Raw genomic sequence first — 20730 nt, forward strand, 5'->3', positions numbered from 1 at the left:
ATTTTTTGCTCTATAAGACTCACTTTTCCCCTCCTAAAAAGTAAGGGGAGATGTGTGTGCGTCTTATGGAGCGAATGCAGGCTGCGCAGCTATCCCAGAAGCCAGAACAGCAAGAGGGATTGCTGCTTTCGCTGCGCAAAGATCCCTCTTGCTGTTCTGGCTTCTGAGATTCAGAATATATTTTTTCTTGTTTTCCTCCTCCAAAAACGAGGTGCGTCTTATAGAGCGAAAAATACAGTACCGGTATATGGGGGTTGGAAAATGCCCTTTCTCTGCTTCGGGGCTTGCCTGCCCTCTGTGGCCCCAATCCCCCTTCTCACAAACCCATCCCTCCGCTTTCAGACGAGCGTGGAGGGAGGGTCCTTTCTTGGGGGTCTCAATAGGGACTGGATCCGCTGAAAGGGGGGCTCTCTGTATCTGAATACGTGTTTCACCTTGCTTTTCTCCCCACCCCTCTTTTTCCCTCTCCTGTCTAGCTCTCCGCCGGGACCCCCCTCTACGAGACGTATTACAAACAGGCACGTGCCGGGCACTCCCTTCGCCCCCTTCCCCTGGATACCCCCGGGGAGGAGGCAAGAATTGGGGTCGGGATCGCCAGCACGGGCCGGCAGCAGCAGCAGCTCTCCAGGGTCTCAGGCAGGCAGCCTCTCCCAGCCCTGCCTGGGGATACCGCCAGGGAGATTCGAACCATGGGCTTTCGGCTAAAAATAAGTACCCCAACCTCCCTGACTTTCCGGATTTTCCTTCCCACCCCACGGTTGCGTGGGGAGAACCTCGCCCAAGCGGGCAGGGCTGGTGGGACCCCAGGCGCCCTGGGTCCCCCAATCGGGCCCCGTCAGAAATACCCGGGGCAGGACATCGAGTGGGGGAGCTCGCTTGGCATCCCGACAGCCCCCGCCAAAACGCCTGGGGGTTGCAGTTGGCTTGCGGAGGGCGCTGTCCCTATTTAGGAATGTTTTAAATGATGTTTTATCGTGTCTTTTAATATTCTGTTGGGAGCCAGCCAGATGGGCGGGTTATAAATAAATCTATTATTATTATTATTATTATTTATTTATTTATTTATTTATTTATTTATTTAGTCTATCTCAGCTCAGGTGTGGCTGTTTGCTTTCCACAGGTGGACCCAGCCTGCACGGGCCGGATCGGGGCCGGCGAGGCCGCCCTCTTCCTCAAGAAGTCGGGACTGGCCGACGTCATTCTGGGGAAGGTAAGTTGAGCTCGGCCCGGGATTTCGGGGAGAAGGAGTTTTGGGATGCAGCGCCCCAGCCTCCTCCTTCCCCCTTTTAGTTGCAGGGGTCACTCCGGAAAATGCCGCGGGAACAATCGGCCCACGAGCCCATTTCACAGAACTGTAGAATTGGTAGAAGGGACCCTGGGGGTCATCCAGCCCAACCCCAACGCGGGATTCGAACCGGCAGTTTTGGCGTTCTCGCCAAGTCTCTGGAATTCAAGGCTCCACCCGCGCATCTGAGAAAAGCAGTAGTGCCGGATCAGAGTGCTGTCCGTTATAAAGAGAATTAGTGCGGAGCCGTTATAAAGAGAATTAGTGGGGATTTTCAGTAGTGCTGCATTGTATTATTTATGCAAATGGATTGTCTCTGGAGTCAAAGATCAGACTGGGACAAACCTTGTTATGTTGAGCTCGTCTTTTGCACAATTTGTATATGGTGCCTGTTTGATAACGAGCCTAATAAAGGACCTTGATTGAATAGCGCTGGATTGGGGTGTGGTTTTTTATTTTCCTTCTCTTTGGTGTGTGTTTTTTTTTAGATCTGGGATCTGGCCGACCCGGAGGGCAAAGGCTTCCTGGACAAACAGGTACGTGGCGATGCCCAGCCTAGGAGTTTAAAGATTCCTACAGCTGTTTAGGGACAGCGGGTGGCACTGTGGGTTAAACCACAGAGCCTAGGACTTGCCTATCAGAAGGTCGGCGGTTCGAATCCCCGCAATGACGGGGTGAGCTCCCGTTGCTCGGTCCCTGCTCCTGCCAACCTAGCAGTTCGAAAGCACGTCAAAGTGCAAGTAGATAAATAGGTACCACTCTGGCGGGAAGGTAATCGGCGTTTCCGTGCGCTGCTCTGGTTCGCCAGAAGCGGCTTAGTCCTGCTGGCCACATGACCCAGAAGCTGTACGCCGGCTCCCTCGGCCAGTAAAGCAAGATGAGCGCCGCAACCCCAGAGCCAGCCATGACTGGACCTAATGGTCAGGGGTCCCTTTACCTTTAGGCTTGGAAGAGGGACCCCAGACTCATCTAGCCAGTGCAAGGACCCGGATACGTAGGCTATAATGCCGTTGGTTTAATTAAATACATTATTTACTCTGCTGCATTTGAACCAGGGCTTCTTCGTGGCACTGCGGCTGGTGGCCTGCGCGCAGAACGGGCACGACGTCACCCTCACCAACCTCACCCTGGCGCTGCCTCCGCCAAAATTCGTAAGTGCGTCGTGCGATTTACCTGTTTGCTTTCCAAGACCTTCCTCCGGGGGGGGGGGGGGAGAGAAGGCAACCCCTTTCTGCTGGAGCTCCGGCTTCCGAATATTCGGATTTGGGGTGCCGGAACGGGCCGGCAGAGACGTTTTGGGGATGGGGTCTTGACGGCGCGCTCCGTTTCTCCTTCGTTCCAGCCCGACAGCACCAGCCCCCTGCTGATCTCCTCCTCCTCGGACGCTCACTGGGCCGTCAGGGTGAGTCTCCCATTAGGGCATGGGGAGGGAAACTAAGGCCTGGGGGCCGAATCCGGCCCAATCGCCTTCTCAATCCAGCCTGCGAAGGGTCCGGGAATCAGTGTGTTTTTACATGAGTAGAATGTGCCCTTTTATTTAAAATGCATCTCTGGGTTCTTTGTGGGGCATAGGAATGCGTTCATTTCCCCCCCAAAATATAGTCTGGTCTGAGGGACAGTGGACCGGCCCCCTGCTGAAAAAGTTTACTGACCCCTGCATTTGGGGGGTCTCCCCCTTGGGCGAAAGGGGGTCCTCCTCCTCCTCCCCCCCCTCCTCCCAGGGTGGGGCTGCCAAAAAGGCCTCGCCTTTTCCCTGGACTCAGAGCTCCCTTTACACTTCCAGATGGAGGAAAAGGCCAAGTTTGACGGCATCTTTGAGAGCCTCCTGCCCGTCAACGGCTTGCTCTCGGGGGACAAAGTGAAGCCAGTCCTCATGAACTCCAAGCTGCCTCTCGATATCCTGGGAAGGGTGAGCGGACCTCTCTTCCTCCCTTCCTTCCTTCCTTCCTTCCTTCCTTCCTTCCTTCCTTCCCTTTCTTTCCTTCTTTCCTTCTCTCTCTCTTTCCTTCCTTCCTTCCTTCCTTCCTTCCTTCGCCACCTAATTTCTTCCTTCCTTCCTTCCTTCCCTTGCCACCTAATTCCTTCCTTCCTTCCCTTTCTTTCTTTCCTTCTTTCCTTCCTTCCTTCCTTCCCCTAATTTTTCTCTTTCTTTTTTCTTTTTCTTTTTCTTTCTCTTTTTCTCTCTCTTTCTCTTTCTCTCTTTTTTCTCTCTCTTTCTTTTTTTCTTTCTCTCTCTCTCTCTCTCTCTCTCTCGTATCCTCCCCAGTTTTTAATTTCCTGCTCCAAACAGCGGAATTTGCCCCATCACAGGAGCATAATTAAGATTACAGTGGTACCTCAGTTTACGAACTTAATCCGTTCCAGAAGTCCGTTCTTAAACCGAAACTGTTCTTAAACCGAGGCACGCTTTCCCTAAGGAGGCCTCCCGCCGCCGGTGCCCTTCCACCGTTCGGCTTCCGTTCGTAGACTGAGGCAAAGTTTGCAAGCCGGGACACTACTTCCGGTTTTGCAGAGTTCGTAAACCAAATAGTTCGTTAACAGGGCTGTTCGTAAACCGAGGTACCACTGTACTTCAAGGCGTTCTACATAGGGCCGTAGTTTTTAATGTTTAAAGCTGTATTGTGTTTTTAATAGTCGGCAGGGCAGGGTATAAATAATAAATTATTATTATTTAAAAAACAACAATATGGGGTAGTTTTTTTGGGGCGTCCTGATGTCTTTCTGCTCTCTTTTCCTCTCTCTCTCCTTCCCTCTGCCTCCTAATGGCTGCGAAGGTCTGGGATCTCAGCGACATCGACAAGGACGGCCACCTCGACCGAGACGAGTTTGCCGTGGTAGGTTTATCCCGCGCTTGGTTGCCCGGGCTGTACTCTCTCCGATGGAACCTCCAGCTGCAGGCGCAGTCTATCGATTGCCGGGTTCTCGTTTGCCCACGGTGGAGGGGCAGCTGCCAGGCTTTCCCAGGCCCCCCCCATTTTGGCACAGCCTCTCTGCCCCCCTCCCCGCAGACATCTTTTCCCTCTCTGGGCCCTTTCAGGATTTAACCTTCAGGATTTAACCTCCTTCCGCAGGGCCTGTGAGACAGAGCTATTCCGCCCGGCCTTTAATTTGAATTCAGCCTGATCTTTTATTCCCCTTCCCTCCCCTTCTATGAAGCTCACCAGCTCTGAGACCCCACAGCTAATTCTCCCCTGGTCTCCTCGCTGGCCCAAGTAGGACCAATTCAGCCAGGTAGCACTGGGGATTATCTGATTGATTTTTGAATTTTATTGTTATTCGTGTTTTTATACCTTATTTTATGCTGCTTTTATAATTAAGTGTTTTAAATTTGTTGTTGTTTCCCCCAATTTTTTTTTATTAGTTTTCCAAATTTATAACAAACAAATAGAAAAAAAGCAAAGCAAAAAGCAAACATTTATCCTGATTGTAGTAGTTCCACTGTTGTTAACATTGTCAGGTGACTTCCTCAAATCCCCCTGGCTGAGTTTCCAGATAAATCAGTATAACAGTTTTCCAAAACTATTTCCACATAAAATTTGCTTCGTCAATTAACATCTTTCTTTCTTTTCGCTTTTAACTTTAACATAGTATTATACACATCACATTTTCAAATCCTAGGCCTATTTGGTACTCGCAAGTAATTCTGTCTATATTATCTTAACATATTTAGCTAAATAGGCTTTGAATTTCTTCCACTCCTCTTGGTCCTCCCTCTGGTCATGGACTCTTCTGGCCAGGTTGGCTAGCTCCCAAAAATCCATCATCTTCATCTGCCTAAAATGTTTTAAATTTGTTGTTAGCCGCCCTGAGCCCGGTTTTTGAACCGGGAAGGGCAGGATATAAATAAAAAATTATTATTATTATTATTTCAGGCGATGCACCTGGTCTACCGCGCGTTGGAAAAGGAGCCCGTTCCGCCCGCCTTGCCCCCACCCCTGGTGCCCCCCTCCAAGCGGAAGAAGGCACCCTCCCTCCCCGGGGCTGTGCCCGTCCTGCCGGCCAGCCCCCCGCCCAAAGACAGCCTGCGCTCCACCCCTTCGCACGGCAGCGTCACCAGCCTCAACAGCACCGGCAGCCTCTCGCCCAAGCACAGCCTCAAGCAGGCACAGCAGGTAGGAATTGGGGCCTCCCCGCACCCGGGGGGGGGGGCAGATCTGGTCCTCGAAGCTGGAGGGGGGGCGGTGAACTTTGGTGCGGTTGGACTGCAGAACTCACTTCCACTTGAAGCGGCGGCGGCAGCTTCCCCGCTGAATAATTTCGTGAGATTTGTGCGCTGCTAGAGGGACGCGGGTGGCACTGTGGGTAAAACCTCAGCGCCTAGGACTTGCCGATCGCATGGTCGGTGGTTCGAATCCCCGCAATGACGGGGTGAGCTCCCGTTGCTCGGTCCCTGCTCCTGCCCAACTAGCAGTTCGAAAGCACCTCAAAGTGCAAGTAGATAAATAGGTACTGCTTTCTAGTGGGAAGATAAATGGCGTTTCCGTGTGCTGCGCTGGTGCCGGCTCGCCAGATGCAGCTTCGTCACGCTGGCCACGTGACCCGGAAGTGTCTCCGGACAGCGCTGGCCCCCGGCCTCTTAAGTGAGAGGGGTGCACAACCCTAGAGTCGGACACGACTGGCCCGTACGGGCAGGGGTACCTTTACCCTACCTTTACTAGATTGCAAAAACTGACCCACCCCGGAATAAGAGATCAAGAAGAACATAGGTTTTAAGAAGATTGGAAAACCTTTATTGAATACAGTGGTACCTTGGTTCTCAAACTGAAACCGTTCCAAAACCAAAGCGTTCCAAAACCAAGGCGCTCTGCTCTTTCCCATAGAAAGTCATGCAAGACGGATTAATCCGTTCCAGACGTTTAACAACAACCCCTAAACCAACCATTGAACATGGATTTTACTCTCCAACAAGACCATTGATCCATAAAATGAAAGCAATAATCGATTTGCTGTACTATAAAATAAATAAGACAGCATTGTAGATAATAAAATTGAAAATTATTTTTTCTTACCTGCACTGATGACGGTCATTGTTTGGATGGGGGGCTTTTATCCATGTCCGCAGTCACACAATCAATTAATCAATCAATCAGTAGCTGAACTGACCCAGCCGCTGCGTCAGGGTTCTGTCAATTCTCTGGCAGAGCCTCCATAGGCAGGGCCAGTCTACCTTAGAATGGCAGGCAACCAGAGCCCTTTTCTCTCTTGTTTGGGGGGCTATATTGTTGGCTCTCGGGAGGCCAGACCCAGATGAGCCCCCCCCCCCAGCGGGTTTTTTTAAAAATAATATTTTAAATTAATTTTTAGCATACAAAATTTTTTAAGACATACCACACAAATTATTCTACATATGTCCTTGTTTGGACTTCCTTCAGCATCTCTGATAGCCTTCCGTCTTGATTATTTCCCCTGCAATTCTTAACTTAATATTGCCTTTACCTTTTCTAACAAATCGTTTCTCCCTTTCCATTTTTACCATATTTCTTAAATTACTCCTCACAGAACTTCTTGTAGTCCTACAAACGTAATCTGATCATCACAAATACTTCTCAGATACTCAGTAAATTTGGTCCCGCCGGTCTCGGATCCTTCCTGCTAGCTTATCTAATTCTGCGTAGTCCACCAATTTCATCCTCCATTCTTCCAATGTTGGTAGTTCTTCTTGCTTCCATTTTTGGGCCCATAATATTCTTGCTGCTGCTACTTGCTGCTGTTACTGAGCCCCCCCCAAGCGGTTTTTTAGGGCGCCTGGGGGTCCCACGCCAAAGTCCGATTTTCTCGTTCCAGCCACCTGCGTCCTGGGTGGTCCCCCTGACCGACAAGATCCGCTATGACGAAATCTTCCTGAAGACAGACCTGGACTTGGACGGCTTTGTCAGCGGCCTGGAGGTCAAAGACATCTTCATGCACTCGGGCCTGTCTCAGAACATCCTGGCGCACATCTGGTAATAATATTAATAATAATAATTTATTGACTCCCAGCCCATCTGGCTGTTTCCCCAGCCACTCAACAGAATATTAAAAAAGTCAAACATTAAAAGCGTCCCTAAACAGGGCTGCCTTCAGATGTCAGACGGTTGTTTATTTCCTTGACATCTAACGGGAGCGCGTAAGGATCCTTCGCCCTCTTTCTCCTGAGTCGCCAGGCTTTGACCTGGGGTCCTTGCTTCAGCCCGCAGAAGCATCTTCTGCCTCCATGAGGACCAGAAACTTGCGTTATCAAGCTCAGCTGCTTCGCAGGCAGAAATCTCCTGCCTGCGGGCTCGATTGGTGAGCTTCCAACCCTGGAAATCTACGGTTCTGCGGAAATATCCCTGTAGTCGGAAGCCATACAGAGCTGGGTTGATGGAGGCAGCTTCCTACGGGGATAATAATAATAATAATAATAGTAATAATAATAATAATTTATTATTTATACCCCACCCATCTGGCTGGGTTTCCCCAGCCACTCTGTGTGGCTCCCAACAGAATATTTAAAAAGCCACAAAACATTAAACATTAAAAGCTTCCCTAAACAGGGCTGCCTTCAGATGTCTTCTAAAACAGTGTTTCCCAACCTTTTTTGGGCAAAGGCACACTTGTTTCATGAAAAAAATCTCGAGGCACACCACCATTAGAAAATGTTTAAAAAATTAACTCTGTGCCTATATTGACTATATATAAAGTAACTCTCTTTAATAGGCATCAAATAAACACAAAGAAAGTACCGGTATTTTATAATTACTTTATTATGAAATAGTAAGTACCGTATTTTTAGGACGCTCCGTCCCATAGGACGCACCTACTTTTTTGGGGGGGGGGGGAAATAAAGGAAATTTTTTTTTCCTTTATTTCCCCCCCCCAAAACCAGGTCGGGGAACAGTAGGATGGCGGTGCTGCGCCTCCCTGCTGTCCCCCGAGCTTGTGGGGCTGGCCCATGTCTGCCTGGCGCGAGGGGCGCTCTGCTTCAGGGCGCCCCGCGCATCGGGCGGCAGGCTACAGTCCGCAGCATGGGGAACCCTCTGTTTCAGGGCGCCCCACGCGCCCCCACGGGTGCGCAAGGCTTGCCAACACGAGCGCGGAGCACGGGGCGTCCTCCGAAGGGCGCCCCGTGCTCTGCGCCGCCCGCAAGCCTTGCGCTCCTGGGGGGAGATCCCCTGGGTGCGCAAGGCTGGCCAACACCAGCGCGGAGCACGGGGCGTCCTCCGAAGGAACGCCGCCATCCCGCTGTCCCCCGACTTGGTTAGAAGGCTGGCGGGGGGAGAAGCCTGCTCCTCCCCGTCGCCAGCCCCGCAAACTCGGGAGACAGCGGGAGAGGCGTAGCGCGCCCACCCGCTGTCTCCCGACATGGTTTGGAGGCTGGCGGAGGGCTTCCTCCTCCCCCAGCCCCGCAAGCTCCCAGAGCTCTGGGTCCCGTTCTGGGGGAGGGGGAAGCTCGGGCTTCCCCCGCCCCAGCCCCGCGTCTCCAGCCGGGAGACGGTCGCGCTTTAGCCCCGTGCGTGCTCTCCCAGCTGGAGAGGTGACGCGCGCCTATGGAGGCTCCTGCCATAGGCGCGCGTCACCTCTCCAGCGGGGAGAGGGTCGCGGGGGGCTGCTTTAGCCCCGTGCGTGCTCTCCCAGCTCGAGAGGTGACGCGCGCCTATGGAGGCTCCTGCCATAGGCGCGCGTCACCTCTCCAGCGGGGAGAGGGTCGCGGGGGGCTGCTTTAGCCCCGTGCGTGCTCTCCCAGCTGGAGAGGTGACGCGCGCCTATGGCAGGAGCCTCCATAGGCGCGCGTCACCTCTCCAGCTGGGAGAGCACGCACGGGGCTAAAGCAGCCCGACTCGCCCGCCTCCCTCCCACAGCACACCCGGCAACTTCTCGCGGCACACTAGTGTGCCGCGGAACACCGGTTGGGAAACACTGTTCTAAAAGTCAGGTAGTTGTTTATTTCCTTGACACCTGGTGGGAGGGCGCCACCACCGAGAAGGCCCTCTGCCTGCTTCCCTGTAACCTCGCTTCTCTCAGGGAGGGAACTGCCAGAAGGCCCTCGGGAGAGGGACCCCGGTGTCCGGGGTGGACACGCTTCTTCAAAGATACTGGGCTGAGGCCATTTAGGGCTTTCAAGGTCAGCACCAACACTTTGAATTGTGCTCAGAAACGTCCTGGGAGCCAATGAAGATCTTTCAGGACCGCTGTTATGTGGTCTCCACTCCCAGTCCCCGCATTCTGGATTAGTTGCACTTTCTGGGTCACCTTCCAAGGCAGCCCCACAGAGAGCGCATTGCAGTAGTCCAAGCGGGAGACAACCAGAGCATGGACCGCTCTGGCCAGACAGTCTGCGGGCAGGGAGGGTCTCATCCTGTGCACCAGATGGAGCTGCCCTGGACACATTCCTATTCACACACCTCTTTTTTGGAGACCCATGAGGACTAATATCTTAGCAGCAGGCTAAGGGTTGTTGCGCACATAATGAAACAGAAAGTCTGAAGCCATACTGAGCTGGGTTGATGGAGGAGCTTCCTACGAGGCTCCTTGGAGGGGAACAAAGAGGTGTGGGATAAACATAATAATAAAGGATGATTGACGGCTCTTCACTTCCAGGGCCTTGGCGGACACGAGGCAGATGGGGAAACTGAACAAGGACCAGTTTGCCTTGGCCATGCACCTCATCCAGCAGAAAGTGAGCAAGGGTATCGACCCCCCGCAGGTCCTGCTGCCGGACATGATCCCCCCGTCGGAGAGGACCGCACCTGCCCAGGTGAGCTCCTCCAGGATGGCCGCTCCCCGGATAAACAAAACCACAGTCCCCTCCTGCGTTCCTGGCCCTAGCAGGTCTCCGACAGAGCGGGACGGGGCTCCCTTCTTAACCCCCTTCTCTCCGTCCCGACGCCCCCCCATCCCGCCCCCCGAGAAGCCTTCTTGCCCGGTCCTCCCCACCCCGGCGCTGACTCTTTCCCCCCCTCCGCTGCCCCCCCCTTTGCCGCCCTCTCCAGACCGTCCCCGGCTACTTGGCTTCCGTGGGAACCGAGGTCTCGACGCTGGCGGAAATGCGTCGTGTGAGTAGGACCGCGGGGATCCCCGGAACGTGGCGCTCCCACCTCCTATTTTCCTTTTTTGCCTGCTCCGAGAACCACGAAGGACCCTGTGGATGTGGGGCTGGGGAAAACCTCTGAATCTCTCCTTATCCATCTGTCTATTGATCTATCTGTATCTATCTATCATCTATCTTTCTATCTATCATGTCTGTCTGTCATCTATCAATCTTTCTCTAGCATCAGTGTTTCTATATCTATCTATCTTTCTATCTATCTATTTATCATATCTATCTGTCTGTCTATCATCTATCATCTGTCTTTCTATCATCTATCTATCTATCCATTATGTCTGTGTGTGTGTCTGTCTGTCATCTATCTATCTATCTTTATCATCTCTCTACCTATATCTATCATAGCTATTTGTCTATTATCCATCATCTATCTCTATCATATATCTATCTATCTATCTATCTATCTATCTATCTATCTCTATCTATCTATCTATCTATCTATCTATATCTATCTATCTATCTATCTATCTATCTATCTATCTATCATATCTATCTATCTATCTGTCTGTCTATCATCTGTCTATCTATCTATCTATCTATCATCTATCATATATCTATCTATCTATCATCTCTCTCTCTCTCTCTCTCTCTCTCTCTCTGCTTCTTCTAAACGCATGTTCTTCTTTCTCTCTTCTTCTCTACCCGGCTACCTCAACCTCGGTCCTCCAGATGTTTTTGGCCCACAGCTCCCATGATCCCTAGCTAGCAGGACTAGTGGTCGGGGATGATGGGAACTGTAGTCTCAAAACATCTGGAGGGCCGAGGTTCTATATGTTAAGTCTGCAAGCTGCGCATATTCCTCCGGCTTAAGCTAGGCTTCCTCAGCCTCGACTCTCCAGATGTTTTGGACTACAGTTCCCATCATCCCTGACCACTGGTCCTGCTAGCTAAGGATCATGGGAGTTGTAGGCCAAAAACATCTGGAGGTCTAAGGTTGAGGAAGCCTGGCTTAAGTCACCCTTACGCTTTTTAATTTCTGCGTTGACACGGTGTTTGCACCCTGCTTTGCATGCTCCTTGCCCCGCTTTTCTGGTTGTATTTATTTGGGGGGTCTGTGCACTCCCCAGTTTTCCCGGCCAGGGTGTAGCCTGACTTGTTTGGGCTCCTTAACAGGACAGCTCCAGTTCCGTCGGCTCCGGGGGCGAATTCACCGGCATGAAGGAACTGGACGACATCGGCCAGGAGATCGCCCAGTTGCAGAGGTGGGTGGTGTTCGGGGCACTGGGGGGTCTTGGGAGGGGTTCAGCTGGCATGAGAAAACCCCCACCCCCCCAAAAAAAGCGCTGCTGACCAGGGTGGATTTAAGTCCAACCCCCAAAGACGGAGAATCATTTGAGACTGATTTTACTCACACGGCCTTTCCCCCTTTTTTTTGCAGAGAGAAGTATTCCCTCGAGCAAGAGATCCGAGAGAGGGAAGGAGCGATTCGGCAGAAGACCAATGAAGTACAGGTAAATGGGTTTGGGGTTTTTTCACCCACCCAGCGATACTGCACTCTCAGAGTAGGCCTGTTGGGGTACCCCGAGGGTCATCCAGCCCAACCCGCTGCAACGCGGGAAAATACTTTGCCCAACGTGGAACTCGAACCCAAGACCCCGAGATCAAAGAGTTTCAGGCTCTACATTTCGAGCTTATCCCAGCTGTCAAACCCCAAGAGAGTGGGGCCCTAAGCTATAGCCTGTTTAGCTTATACGTAAAACTGGCACTGGCATAGATAGATAGATAGATAGATAGATAGATAGATAGATAGATAGAGCTGGATAAATGATAGATAGATAGATCGATAGCTGGATAGATAGATAGATAGATAGATAGATAGATAGATCGATCGATAGCTGGATAGATGATAGATAGATAGATAGATAGATAGATAGATAGATAGATAGATAGATAGCTGGCTGGATAGATGATAGATAAATGACTATATCAATCTTTATTACGGTCCAGAAACCCAATAAATCATTACAAAGCAATACACAATTCAGACAGCCTACCTCCAGGTTAAACAAGCATTTTGTTCAGAATATAGGGATCATTGGTTCTTGCAGCCACGGATAAGATAAATAGTGATAGATAGATAGATAATATTTTGGAAATGTACATGCAGTGGTTTTTTCCCTTTAAATTTTCTGCAGGTTCCCAAGAGAGTGGAGCCTGTTTAGCTTATACGTAAATCTGGCACTGGCATACATAGATAGATAGATAGATAGATAGATAGATAGATGGCTGGATAGATGAGAGAGAGAGAGGGGGGGGGAGAGAGAGAGAGAGAGAGAGAGAGAGAGAGAGATGGATAGATGATAGATAAATAGATGGATAGATAGATAGATAGCTGGATAGATAGATTAGATAGATAGATAGATAGATAGATAGATAGATAGATCTGATAAATAGATAGATCAGATAGATAGATAGATAGATAGATAGATAGATAGATAGATAGATAATATTTTGGAAATGTACATCCAGTGGTTTTTCCCCTTTAAATTATTTTTGGGGCCCCCAGAGAGTGGGGCCCCAAGCTAGAGCCTGTTTAGCTTCTACGTAAATCCAGCACTGCCCGCCCCCCTGCTAAGCCGCCTTCTCCTTCCTCCTCCCGCCTCCGCAGGAGCTTCAGAACGACCTGGACCGGGAGACTAGCAGCCTGCAGGAGCTGGAGGCACAGAAGCAGGAGGCTCAGGGCCGCCTGGACGAGATGGAGCAGCAGAAGGCCAAGCTCAAGGACATGCTGAGCGACGTCCGGCAGAAGTGCCAGGAGGAGACCCACGTGGTGAGCTGGGGGGGGGGGGCCGGGAATTGCCCACGCCCCTTGTGCCGTGGGAAACCAGCGGTACTCCCTGCCACAGGATTCCCCCCCCCCATTTCCCTTCTGTTTCTAAGAGTTGGTTTTTTCCCCCCCTCCGTGGTTCTGTTTTCCCAACTGTTTTATTGTTTTATTTACTGAAGTTGTAGAATCCATCTTGCTTGTGGTTTATCAGTTCAGTCAATAAAGCAGATAAAATATAAACAGAGAAGTTATAAATTCAATCAACAAAGTAGATAAACTATAAACAGATAAATTATAAATTCAATCAATAAAGTAGATAAATTATAAACAGATTATTTATTTATTCATACAAACATACCGTGCTCTGTAGGGAGATTTTACCGGTCAGGGTGTGTGTGCATTTGCCTTGCAGAACGGCTGCCTATCCGTAATTTTGGGGAGAGCCTTGCATCATCTGTTAAAGCGTATGCTCTTTCCCAACCCCATAATGTTTATTAAATTTTCTGTTTTACGTTTTGGAATGTTCATTCGCACAACCTTAAAACGCCAACGGCTTCCCCTCTTCTCTTGTTCGTTTTGCAAAATGCAAATCCCTGTGCATTTTATGCAAGCTTAATAATAATAATAATGATAATAATTTATTTGTTCATTCATACCCCACCCATCTGGCTGGGTTTCCCCAGCCACTCTGGGCGGCTTCCAACAAGAGATTAAAAATACCTTAAAACATCAGTCATTAAAATCTCCCCTAAACAGGGCTGCCTTCAGATGTCTTCTAAAAGTCAGAGAGTTGCTTCTTTCCTTGACATCTGACGGGAGGGCGGGTGCCACCACCGAGAAGGCCCTGTAACGCGTGTAAATTCTCCGCCCTCCTCCTCCTCTCGCGAACCGGGTCGCCCCTCCCCTCAAGACCGTCTTTGCCCTTCCAGATCTCGTCGCTGAAGATGCAGATCCAGTCTCAGGAGTCGGACCTGAGATCCCAGGAGGATGACATCAGCCGGGCGAAATCCGAGCTCAGCCGGCTGCAGCAGGAGGAGTCTCAGCTGGAGCAGAGCATTCAGGCCGGAAAAGTCCAGCTGGAAACCATCATCAAGTCTCTGAAGTCCACTCAGGAGGAAATCAACCAGGTGGGGATCCCAAATGGGAACAGCCTTCGGGGGACACTCCTTCTCCCCCCCAGGGCCAAGACCTTGCTCCCAAATTTCCGCTGGTGTTTCCTTGAATGGCGGCTGAGCCTGGGATGGGGGGCAGAAACGTGGGTCTCTGTGCGCATGAGTCTTTCCGATGTTATATATTTTTAAAAACTGCACCTTTTCCCTTATGGGGTATCCAAGAGCCCATCTAGAGTCCATAAATGGGTATGGGGTATTCTGGAGCCCATATAAAGTCCTTAAGTGGATTCCCCGCCGGTAGGAGGAAACGACGGAGGCCAAGCAGACAGCACGAAAGGAAAGAGGGACGAGGAGGGAAGAGGAAACCAAGCGAGCTCAGGCTCTGACTCTTCAATTTGTCGTTTCTGCAATCTCCAGATGTAATATTTGGTTATGCAATGTGAGAAACGTGAGGCTGGACCAGGCGGATTTTTCCGACGAGTTACTTAGGAAATAGAGGACATCTTTGCATGCTCTTGTTATAAGAAAAAAAAATCTCCTTTTCCCTTATGGGGTATCTGAGCACGTCTAGAGTCCTTAAGTGGGTTCCCTATCGGTAGGAGGAAATAGCGGAGGCCAAGCAGATGACACAAAAGGGATTTCAAACCGCTTTATACATTGCACACCTATCCTTACTGACCACCCTATTTTTCCGTGCATAAGACTATATCCCCCCCCCCATTTTTTCCAAGTTTATTATTGATTTTTCTTTGCCCTGTCCCCCCGCAGGCGAGGAGCAAACTGTCCCGCTTGCAGGAGAGCCAGCAGGAAGCCCACCGGGGCATCGACCAGTACAACGAAGCCCTGAACGGGGTGCTGGGCGGCAGCATGACCAACCTGGCAGATCTGAACGAGGGGAACCCCCAGAAGGAGCGGGGCGGCAGGTTCGGGACCCTGGTGAGGCGCCGGGCCGATTCCTCGCGGGAGCAGGCTTTGCTCAACAATGACAATAATTTTATTATTTGTATCTCAACCACCCAGCTACTCTGGGCAGCTTCCAGCACATATAAAAAGCTTAACACCAAGCGTTGAAAACTTCCCTATACAAGGCGGGTGTCTTCTTAAAAGTCAGATTTTTTTTTATCTCCTTGACATATTGTGGGAGGGAGTTCCACAGGGCGGGCACCACCACCGAGAAGGCCCTCTGCCTGGCTCCCTGTAGCTTCACTTCCCGCCCCGAGGGAACCGCCAGAAGGCCCTCGGGAGATGGACCCCGGCGTCCGGGCTGGACGATGGGGTTGGAGGCGCTGTGTGGGGCTTTCAAGATCGGCACTGACGCTTTGAATTGAGCTCAGAAACGTACACTGGGAGCCAAGGTAGCCCTTTCAGGGAAAGTTTTGAATGTTTGGTGTTTTATCGTGTTTTTAATAGTCTGTTGGGAGCCGCCCAGAATTGCTAGGGAAACCCAGCTAGGTGGGCAGGGAACAGATAATAAATTGTTATTTATATAGATTACTATTTTAAGGCTGAAGCAGGGAGGGTGTCCCTGGAACCAAGAATATTATAATCACTATTATTATTAAGTCTTCTCTCCGGCCCTTCACCACGACGTCCATGGCGATTTAGAAACACGAAGCCAGTTAAGCAAATTAGCTGCCATTGCTGCCTTGCAGGGGTTGGGCTAGAGGACCTCAAGAGGGCCCTCCCGGCTCTGGACACCTGCAATTCCATGATTCTTTGGGGGTTTTTCAGCAGGGGGATCCTTTAGCCGGGGGTCCCGTCCAGCTCTGATGACTCAGACGTGAACCTGGCGGGGTCTGTTTTGTGTCTGACGCCCTTCTCTCTCCCCCCTTCCCTCAGCAGGACGACCCGTTCAAGAACAAGGCCCTCCTGTTCAGCGGCCACACGCAGGAGCTTCCCGCAGACCCTTTCCAGGCGGAAGACCCCTTTAGGACGGACCCCTTCAAGGGCGCGGACCCCTTCAGAGGCAGTGAGTGGCGACGGGGGGCAGCGGGCCCTGAATCGTCTCCCGGCACGAGCCTAGCCTGGTCCCTCCTCTTAACCTCTCCCCTCTCTCTCTTCCTCCCTCGCCCAGGTGACCCCTTTCAGAACGACCCCTTTGCGGAGCAAGCCCCTGTGGTTGCGGCGGCGGTGGCAGCAGGTGAGATAATAATCAGAATAATTTATCATTTCTACCCCACCCATCTGGCTGGGTCTCCCCAGCCACTCTGGGCGGCTTCCAACAAAAGATTAAAAATACATTAAGACATCAGTCTTTAAAAACTTCCATCTGCCTTCAGGTGTCTTCTAAAAGTCAGAGAGTTGTTTATTTCCTTGGCATCTGGCGGGAGGGCACCACCACCAAGAAGGCCCCCTGCCTGGTTCCCTGTAATCCTCTCTTGAAAGTCGTTTAGGCTTGCGGCCGTCTCTGCCTCCCATGGCAACAGGTTCCGCAAATTAACGAATAACCCTTGGGGCATGATTTAATGGAAGCTGCCCTTCAACATTCAGGCCGGCTCCTGGTCTTTAAGGAGTGTGTTGTGTGCCGTAATTATCTCAATCACCAAATGTCATTATCATTTAATGCGGGTGGCGCTGTGAGCCAAACCACTGGGCCTCTTGGGCTTGCCGATTGGAAGGTTCGAATCCCCGCAATGACAGGGTGAGCTCCCATTGCTCAGTCCCTGCTCCTGCCCACCTAGCAGTTCAAAAGCACACCAGTGCAAGTAGATAAAGAGGTACTGCTCCGGTGGGAAGGTGAACGGCGTTTCCGTGCACTGCTCTGGTTCGCCAGAAGCGGCTTAGTCCTGCTGGCCACATGACCTGGAAGCTGGACGCCGGCTCCCTCGGCCAGTAAAGCGAGATGAGCGCCGCAACCCCAGAGTCGCCTTGGGCTGGACTGAACCGTCCAGGGGTCCTTATAATTTAACCCCCTTAGCAAAATCGATGCTGATACGTGTGCCGGTCTTCGAATCGCTGCTCCGGCGTCGCCTTTGCTTCCCCTGCTTGCGCACGAACCCCAAATTTAATCTTTCACCCCGGAATCCCAAAAGGCCTCTGCAGCGGTGTGGGGACGGGTGTCAGTCTCTCGCCTCCCGGAGAGGCCATCTGCTTCCCTCCCTTCCTCTTCAGTCTCTGGTGAACGATTCGCTCTCTCCCCGCAGATCCCTTCGGCGGAGATCCGTTTAAGGAAAGCGATCCCTTCCGCGCTGCAGCAGCGCCCGACGATTTCTTCAAGAAGCCCGAGAAGAGCGATCCCTTCACGGCCGACCCCTTCTCCAAAAATCCCACGCTGCCCTCCAAGGTGAGGACGCTTCCAGGAGGGGGGGGGGGCTTTTCCCTTGACGGCTTTGTTTCGTTCGGGGGGGTGTCCCTCGGTTCCATTCGGGGCCGCAGGATCCTAAGCCCAGCTGCTTGGAAAAACCCTCGTTCTCCTGCCCCTTTAGGCGAACTTATTTGAAAATAGCGACCCCTTCCAGTCTCTGAGTGTCGTCGCCACCGCTCTGAAAGGGCCAGGTAAGCCCACGGTGGGGGGCTCATCGGGTGTCCGTCCACCCCCCCTGTCCCCACCCTCCAAAAATTCAAACTCTGGTCCGATGCTTCGGTTAAGCTGCCCAGCGTTAATTTCTTGCAGAAGAAACACCGGTGGGGTGTGAATTCTGGAAGGGGGGAGCCCTGTGCAGGAGGGCGGTTGTTTAGTTCAGGGGTTGCGGGGGGGACGGCTTGCAAGTTACTGGGGGGGGGAGAACAAGGGCTGCCTACCAGAGGGTCCCAACAGGGACCCCCTCCAGCCTGCGTTTTTAGAACCGGCAAAGTCTAGGAATGGGAATCCTGGCCAGGGCCACTGACCCCCCCCTTTGATTTCAGATCCTTTTGGGACACTAGATCCCTTCGGGAGCAGCAGTTTCAACAGCGGCGGGGGCGGCAGCGAAGGCTTCGCCGATTTCAGCCGGATGTCGAAGGTAAACCCTCCTCCCTCGCCAGATTTGGGGCAGCCGCTTAGCCTTCCTGACTTTACAAATCCCCAAATTCCCTCCTCTTGATTTCCCTCCGCAGGGGCAGAATCCCACCCGCCCAAGCAAATCTTGCCCAACCTGTGACCCGCTTCCTGTCGGGTCCTGTAACCCTGGGGTTTTTTTAGCGGGTGGGGTGAAAATAAAACACTACAAAACTACTCGCAAAAGAAAAAGAAGGTGAGCCGTCGTGTCTCCCCTCCTATCTCTGGTTCTGCAAATACAGTCGTACCTCGGAAGTCGAGCGGAAAGCCCGTCCTACTTCCAAAAACGTTCGCGAACTGAGGCGCGGCTTCCGATTGGCCGCGGCGAGCTCCTGCAGCCAATCGGAAGCCGCATCAGGCGTTCAGGTTCTGAGAAAGGTTCGCAAACCAGAACACTCACTTCCGGGTTTGCAGCGTTCGGGAGCTGAAATGTGTGAGTACTAAGGCGTTTGACAATCAAGGTGCAATTGTACTGGAAGCTTCCCCCCCCCCCCCGACTTTGTGGAGGGCCGGACTATATTTTAAAAATAAAAATAACAATGAATGAATTCCTTAGCCCCGGCAGAGATGCATTTTAAATAAAAGCACACATTCTACTCATGTAAAAACACGCTGATTCCCAGACTGTCCACGGGCCAGATTGAGAAGGCAATTGGGCCAGATCCGGCCCCCAGGCCTTAGTTTGCCTACCAATGATCTAGCAGAAGAGAATCTGCAGTCTTAGCGGCTGAAATGCTTTTCTGCCACAGGGTGGCGTGAGAGAACCTTTCCCGCAGCCCCGTTCCATTTAAATTAAGAACATTAAGCCCCTGCTTTTCATTCAGAACTCCAGCCAAAAATAAACACACAGTGGTCCCTTGCTTCTCAGACTTAATCCGTTCCGGAAGTCAGTTCCAAAACCAAAGCGTTCCAAAACCAAGGCGCTCTTTCCCGTAGAAAGTCATGTGAAACGGATCAATCCGTTCCAGACTACCAGTAGCTGAACTAGGTTCCACGCAGTCCCAAAAACAAATGAACCGAAAAAGCCTCAAAATGCAAAAGTATAAAATAAATAGCAGAAATAAAAGCGCCAGACTTTGACTTCCGAAATGTTCGGAAACCAAGGCGCAGCTTCTGATTGGTGCAGGCGCCCTGGAAACAATAGCCGACAGCCGTGTTGGACGTTCGGCTTCCGAAAAACGTCCAAAAACTGGAACATTAATTTTGGGTGTTTGGCGATTGGTTACTATGGAAGAAACAAATGGCCCCAAGATCTGTTCTTTGTTTGCATTTCGTGAAATTCATGCACACTGCCATCGTTGTGAAAACAACCCAAAGCGCCTTAAAGTAGTTTGCGAAAGGATGAGGCGATAAAAACCAATGAATGTTTTGCAGCAGCGCTTTAGAAACGTACAAAATTCAAAACAATGAGACGGATTGAAATTGCGCCAACTTTTTAAAGGACGTTAGAGGGGGTTTTAGCGACAGGTGAGAATTTGATAGTAGAAAAGAGCGGAGGTGGGAAGTCAGTACAGGAAACGACTTCGCTATTTGATTTGTGGGGGGAAATGGAAATTCAGTAAAAATTATATTGGGGGCAGGTGGGGGAAGCCATACAAAGGTTGAAATATTAAAACAGATTAAAATTGCGCCAACTTTCTTAACGTCCTGGGGGGCTTGTCTGAACGAGAACGCCTTTAAGCCGGCGCCGGAAAGAGTCGGTGTCATGAGGCAGGGAGTTCCAAAGGGCTCATGCTGGCGCAGTCCTTAAAAAAGCGAGGCGGGAGGTTTTTTTGTAAAAGAAAATTGGAAATCCAATAAAAAAAATTGCTGAATTTAAACCCGTTTCAGCGGATCTGCTACTCGCAAGCTGGTGCCGAGTTTGGGGGCAGCCCGTGGAAGCGGATGTCCGCCGGGTCTCCTCTGGTTGCGACTGGCCGCTGTCGGAGTCAGCCTGCCCCCCCCAATGTCAGGCGATTGACGGGCAGGGGGGGCAGTTAGCCGAGGACCCGAACCCCCACCTGATTTGCAGACCCCCGTTTCCTCGTGGTTTTGTTGTTTTGTGGGGCAGACCTGCAACACTTTTTCCCAGCTGTCGCAAAGCTTGGCTCCACCCGGTTCCTTTCTTGCTTGCAAACCAGCGCCTCTCTGGGTCTGCCTCTGTGCCCCCCCCCCCCGCCACCCCAGAGCCCCCCACTTCCTCCTGCCCGCCCCTCCCTCTCTCTGCAAGCCCCCTTTCCGCTTCTGCCTCTCTCTGTCTCTCTCTTTGCAGCCGCCGGCTTCCGACCCGTTCTCGGCCTCCTCTTTCGGGGGCTTCCCGGACGACCCCTTTAAGGGCAAGCTAGACACCCCCGCCCTCCCTCCGAAGAAAGGCTTGCCTCCCAGGCCCAAACCGCCCAGTGGTGAGTCTTCTCTGCGGTCCTCCCCCCCACCCCACCCCCACTGCGCGCCGGGCTCTCGCCGGGGAAGGGGTGGCCAGCCGTCATGGAGGGCGGGCTGGGGGCTGCCTTCGTCTTGGACTTTCCATGGTGGGGGGGTTGGCCTCTC

At 51.7% G+C, this 20730-nt stretch overlaps 1 protein-coding gene across 5 annotated transcripts in view; it reads left to right on the forward strand.

Moving 5' to 3' along the window:
- EPS15L1 (epidermal growth factor receptor pathway substrate 15 like 1) overlaps positions 1–20730 on the forward strand; it is a 41987-nt gene that overhangs the window by 6921 nt on the left and 14336 nt on the right. For 2 of the 5 annotated variants that reach the window (XM_083720267.1, XM_083720271.1), the window contains exons 2-23: positions 477–518; positions 1121–1210; positions 1774–1821; positions 2341–2436; positions 2628–2687; positions 3069–3194; positions 4060–4119; positions 5158–5397; positions 7070–7227; positions 9845–10001; positions 10237–10299; positions 11463–11551; positions 11728–11800; positions 12958–13119; positions 14046–14243; positions 14997–15164; positions 16071–16197; positions 16303–16368; positions 17372–17511; positions 17654–17723; positions 18075–18169; positions 20456–20585. In XM_083720267.1, coding sequence (XP_083576393.1) covers positions 477–518; positions 1121–1210; positions 1774–1821; positions 2341–2436; positions 2628–2687; positions 3069–3194; positions 4060–4119; positions 5158–5397; positions 7070–7227; positions 9845–10001; positions 10237–10299; positions 11463–11551; positions 11728–11800; positions 12958–13119; positions 14046–14243; positions 14997–15164; positions 16071–16197; positions 16303–16368; positions 17372–17511; positions 17654–17723; positions 18075–18169; positions 20456–20585 — 2458 coding nt within the window. The remainder of the gene's footprint in view (positions 1–476; positions 519–1120; positions 1211–1773; positions 1822–2340; positions 2437–2627; positions 2688–3068; positions 3195–4059; positions 4120–5157; positions 5398–7069; positions 7228–9844; positions 10002–10236; positions 10300–11462; positions 11552–11727; positions 11801–12957; positions 13120–14045; positions 14244–14996; positions 15165–16070; positions 16198–16302; positions 16369–17371; positions 17512–17653; positions 17724–18074; positions 18170–20455; positions 20586–20730) is intronic. The other 3 variants (XM_083720269.1, XM_083720270.1, XM_083720268.1) reach the window with 2 other exon arrangements.

This window comes from Podarcis gaigeae (assembly GCF_964106915.1).
Source record: "Podarcis gaigeae genome assembly, chromosome: 18".
NCBI classification, from domain to species: Eukaryota; Metazoa; Chordata; class Lepidosauria; order Squamata; family Lacertidae; genus Podarcis; species Podarcis gaigeae.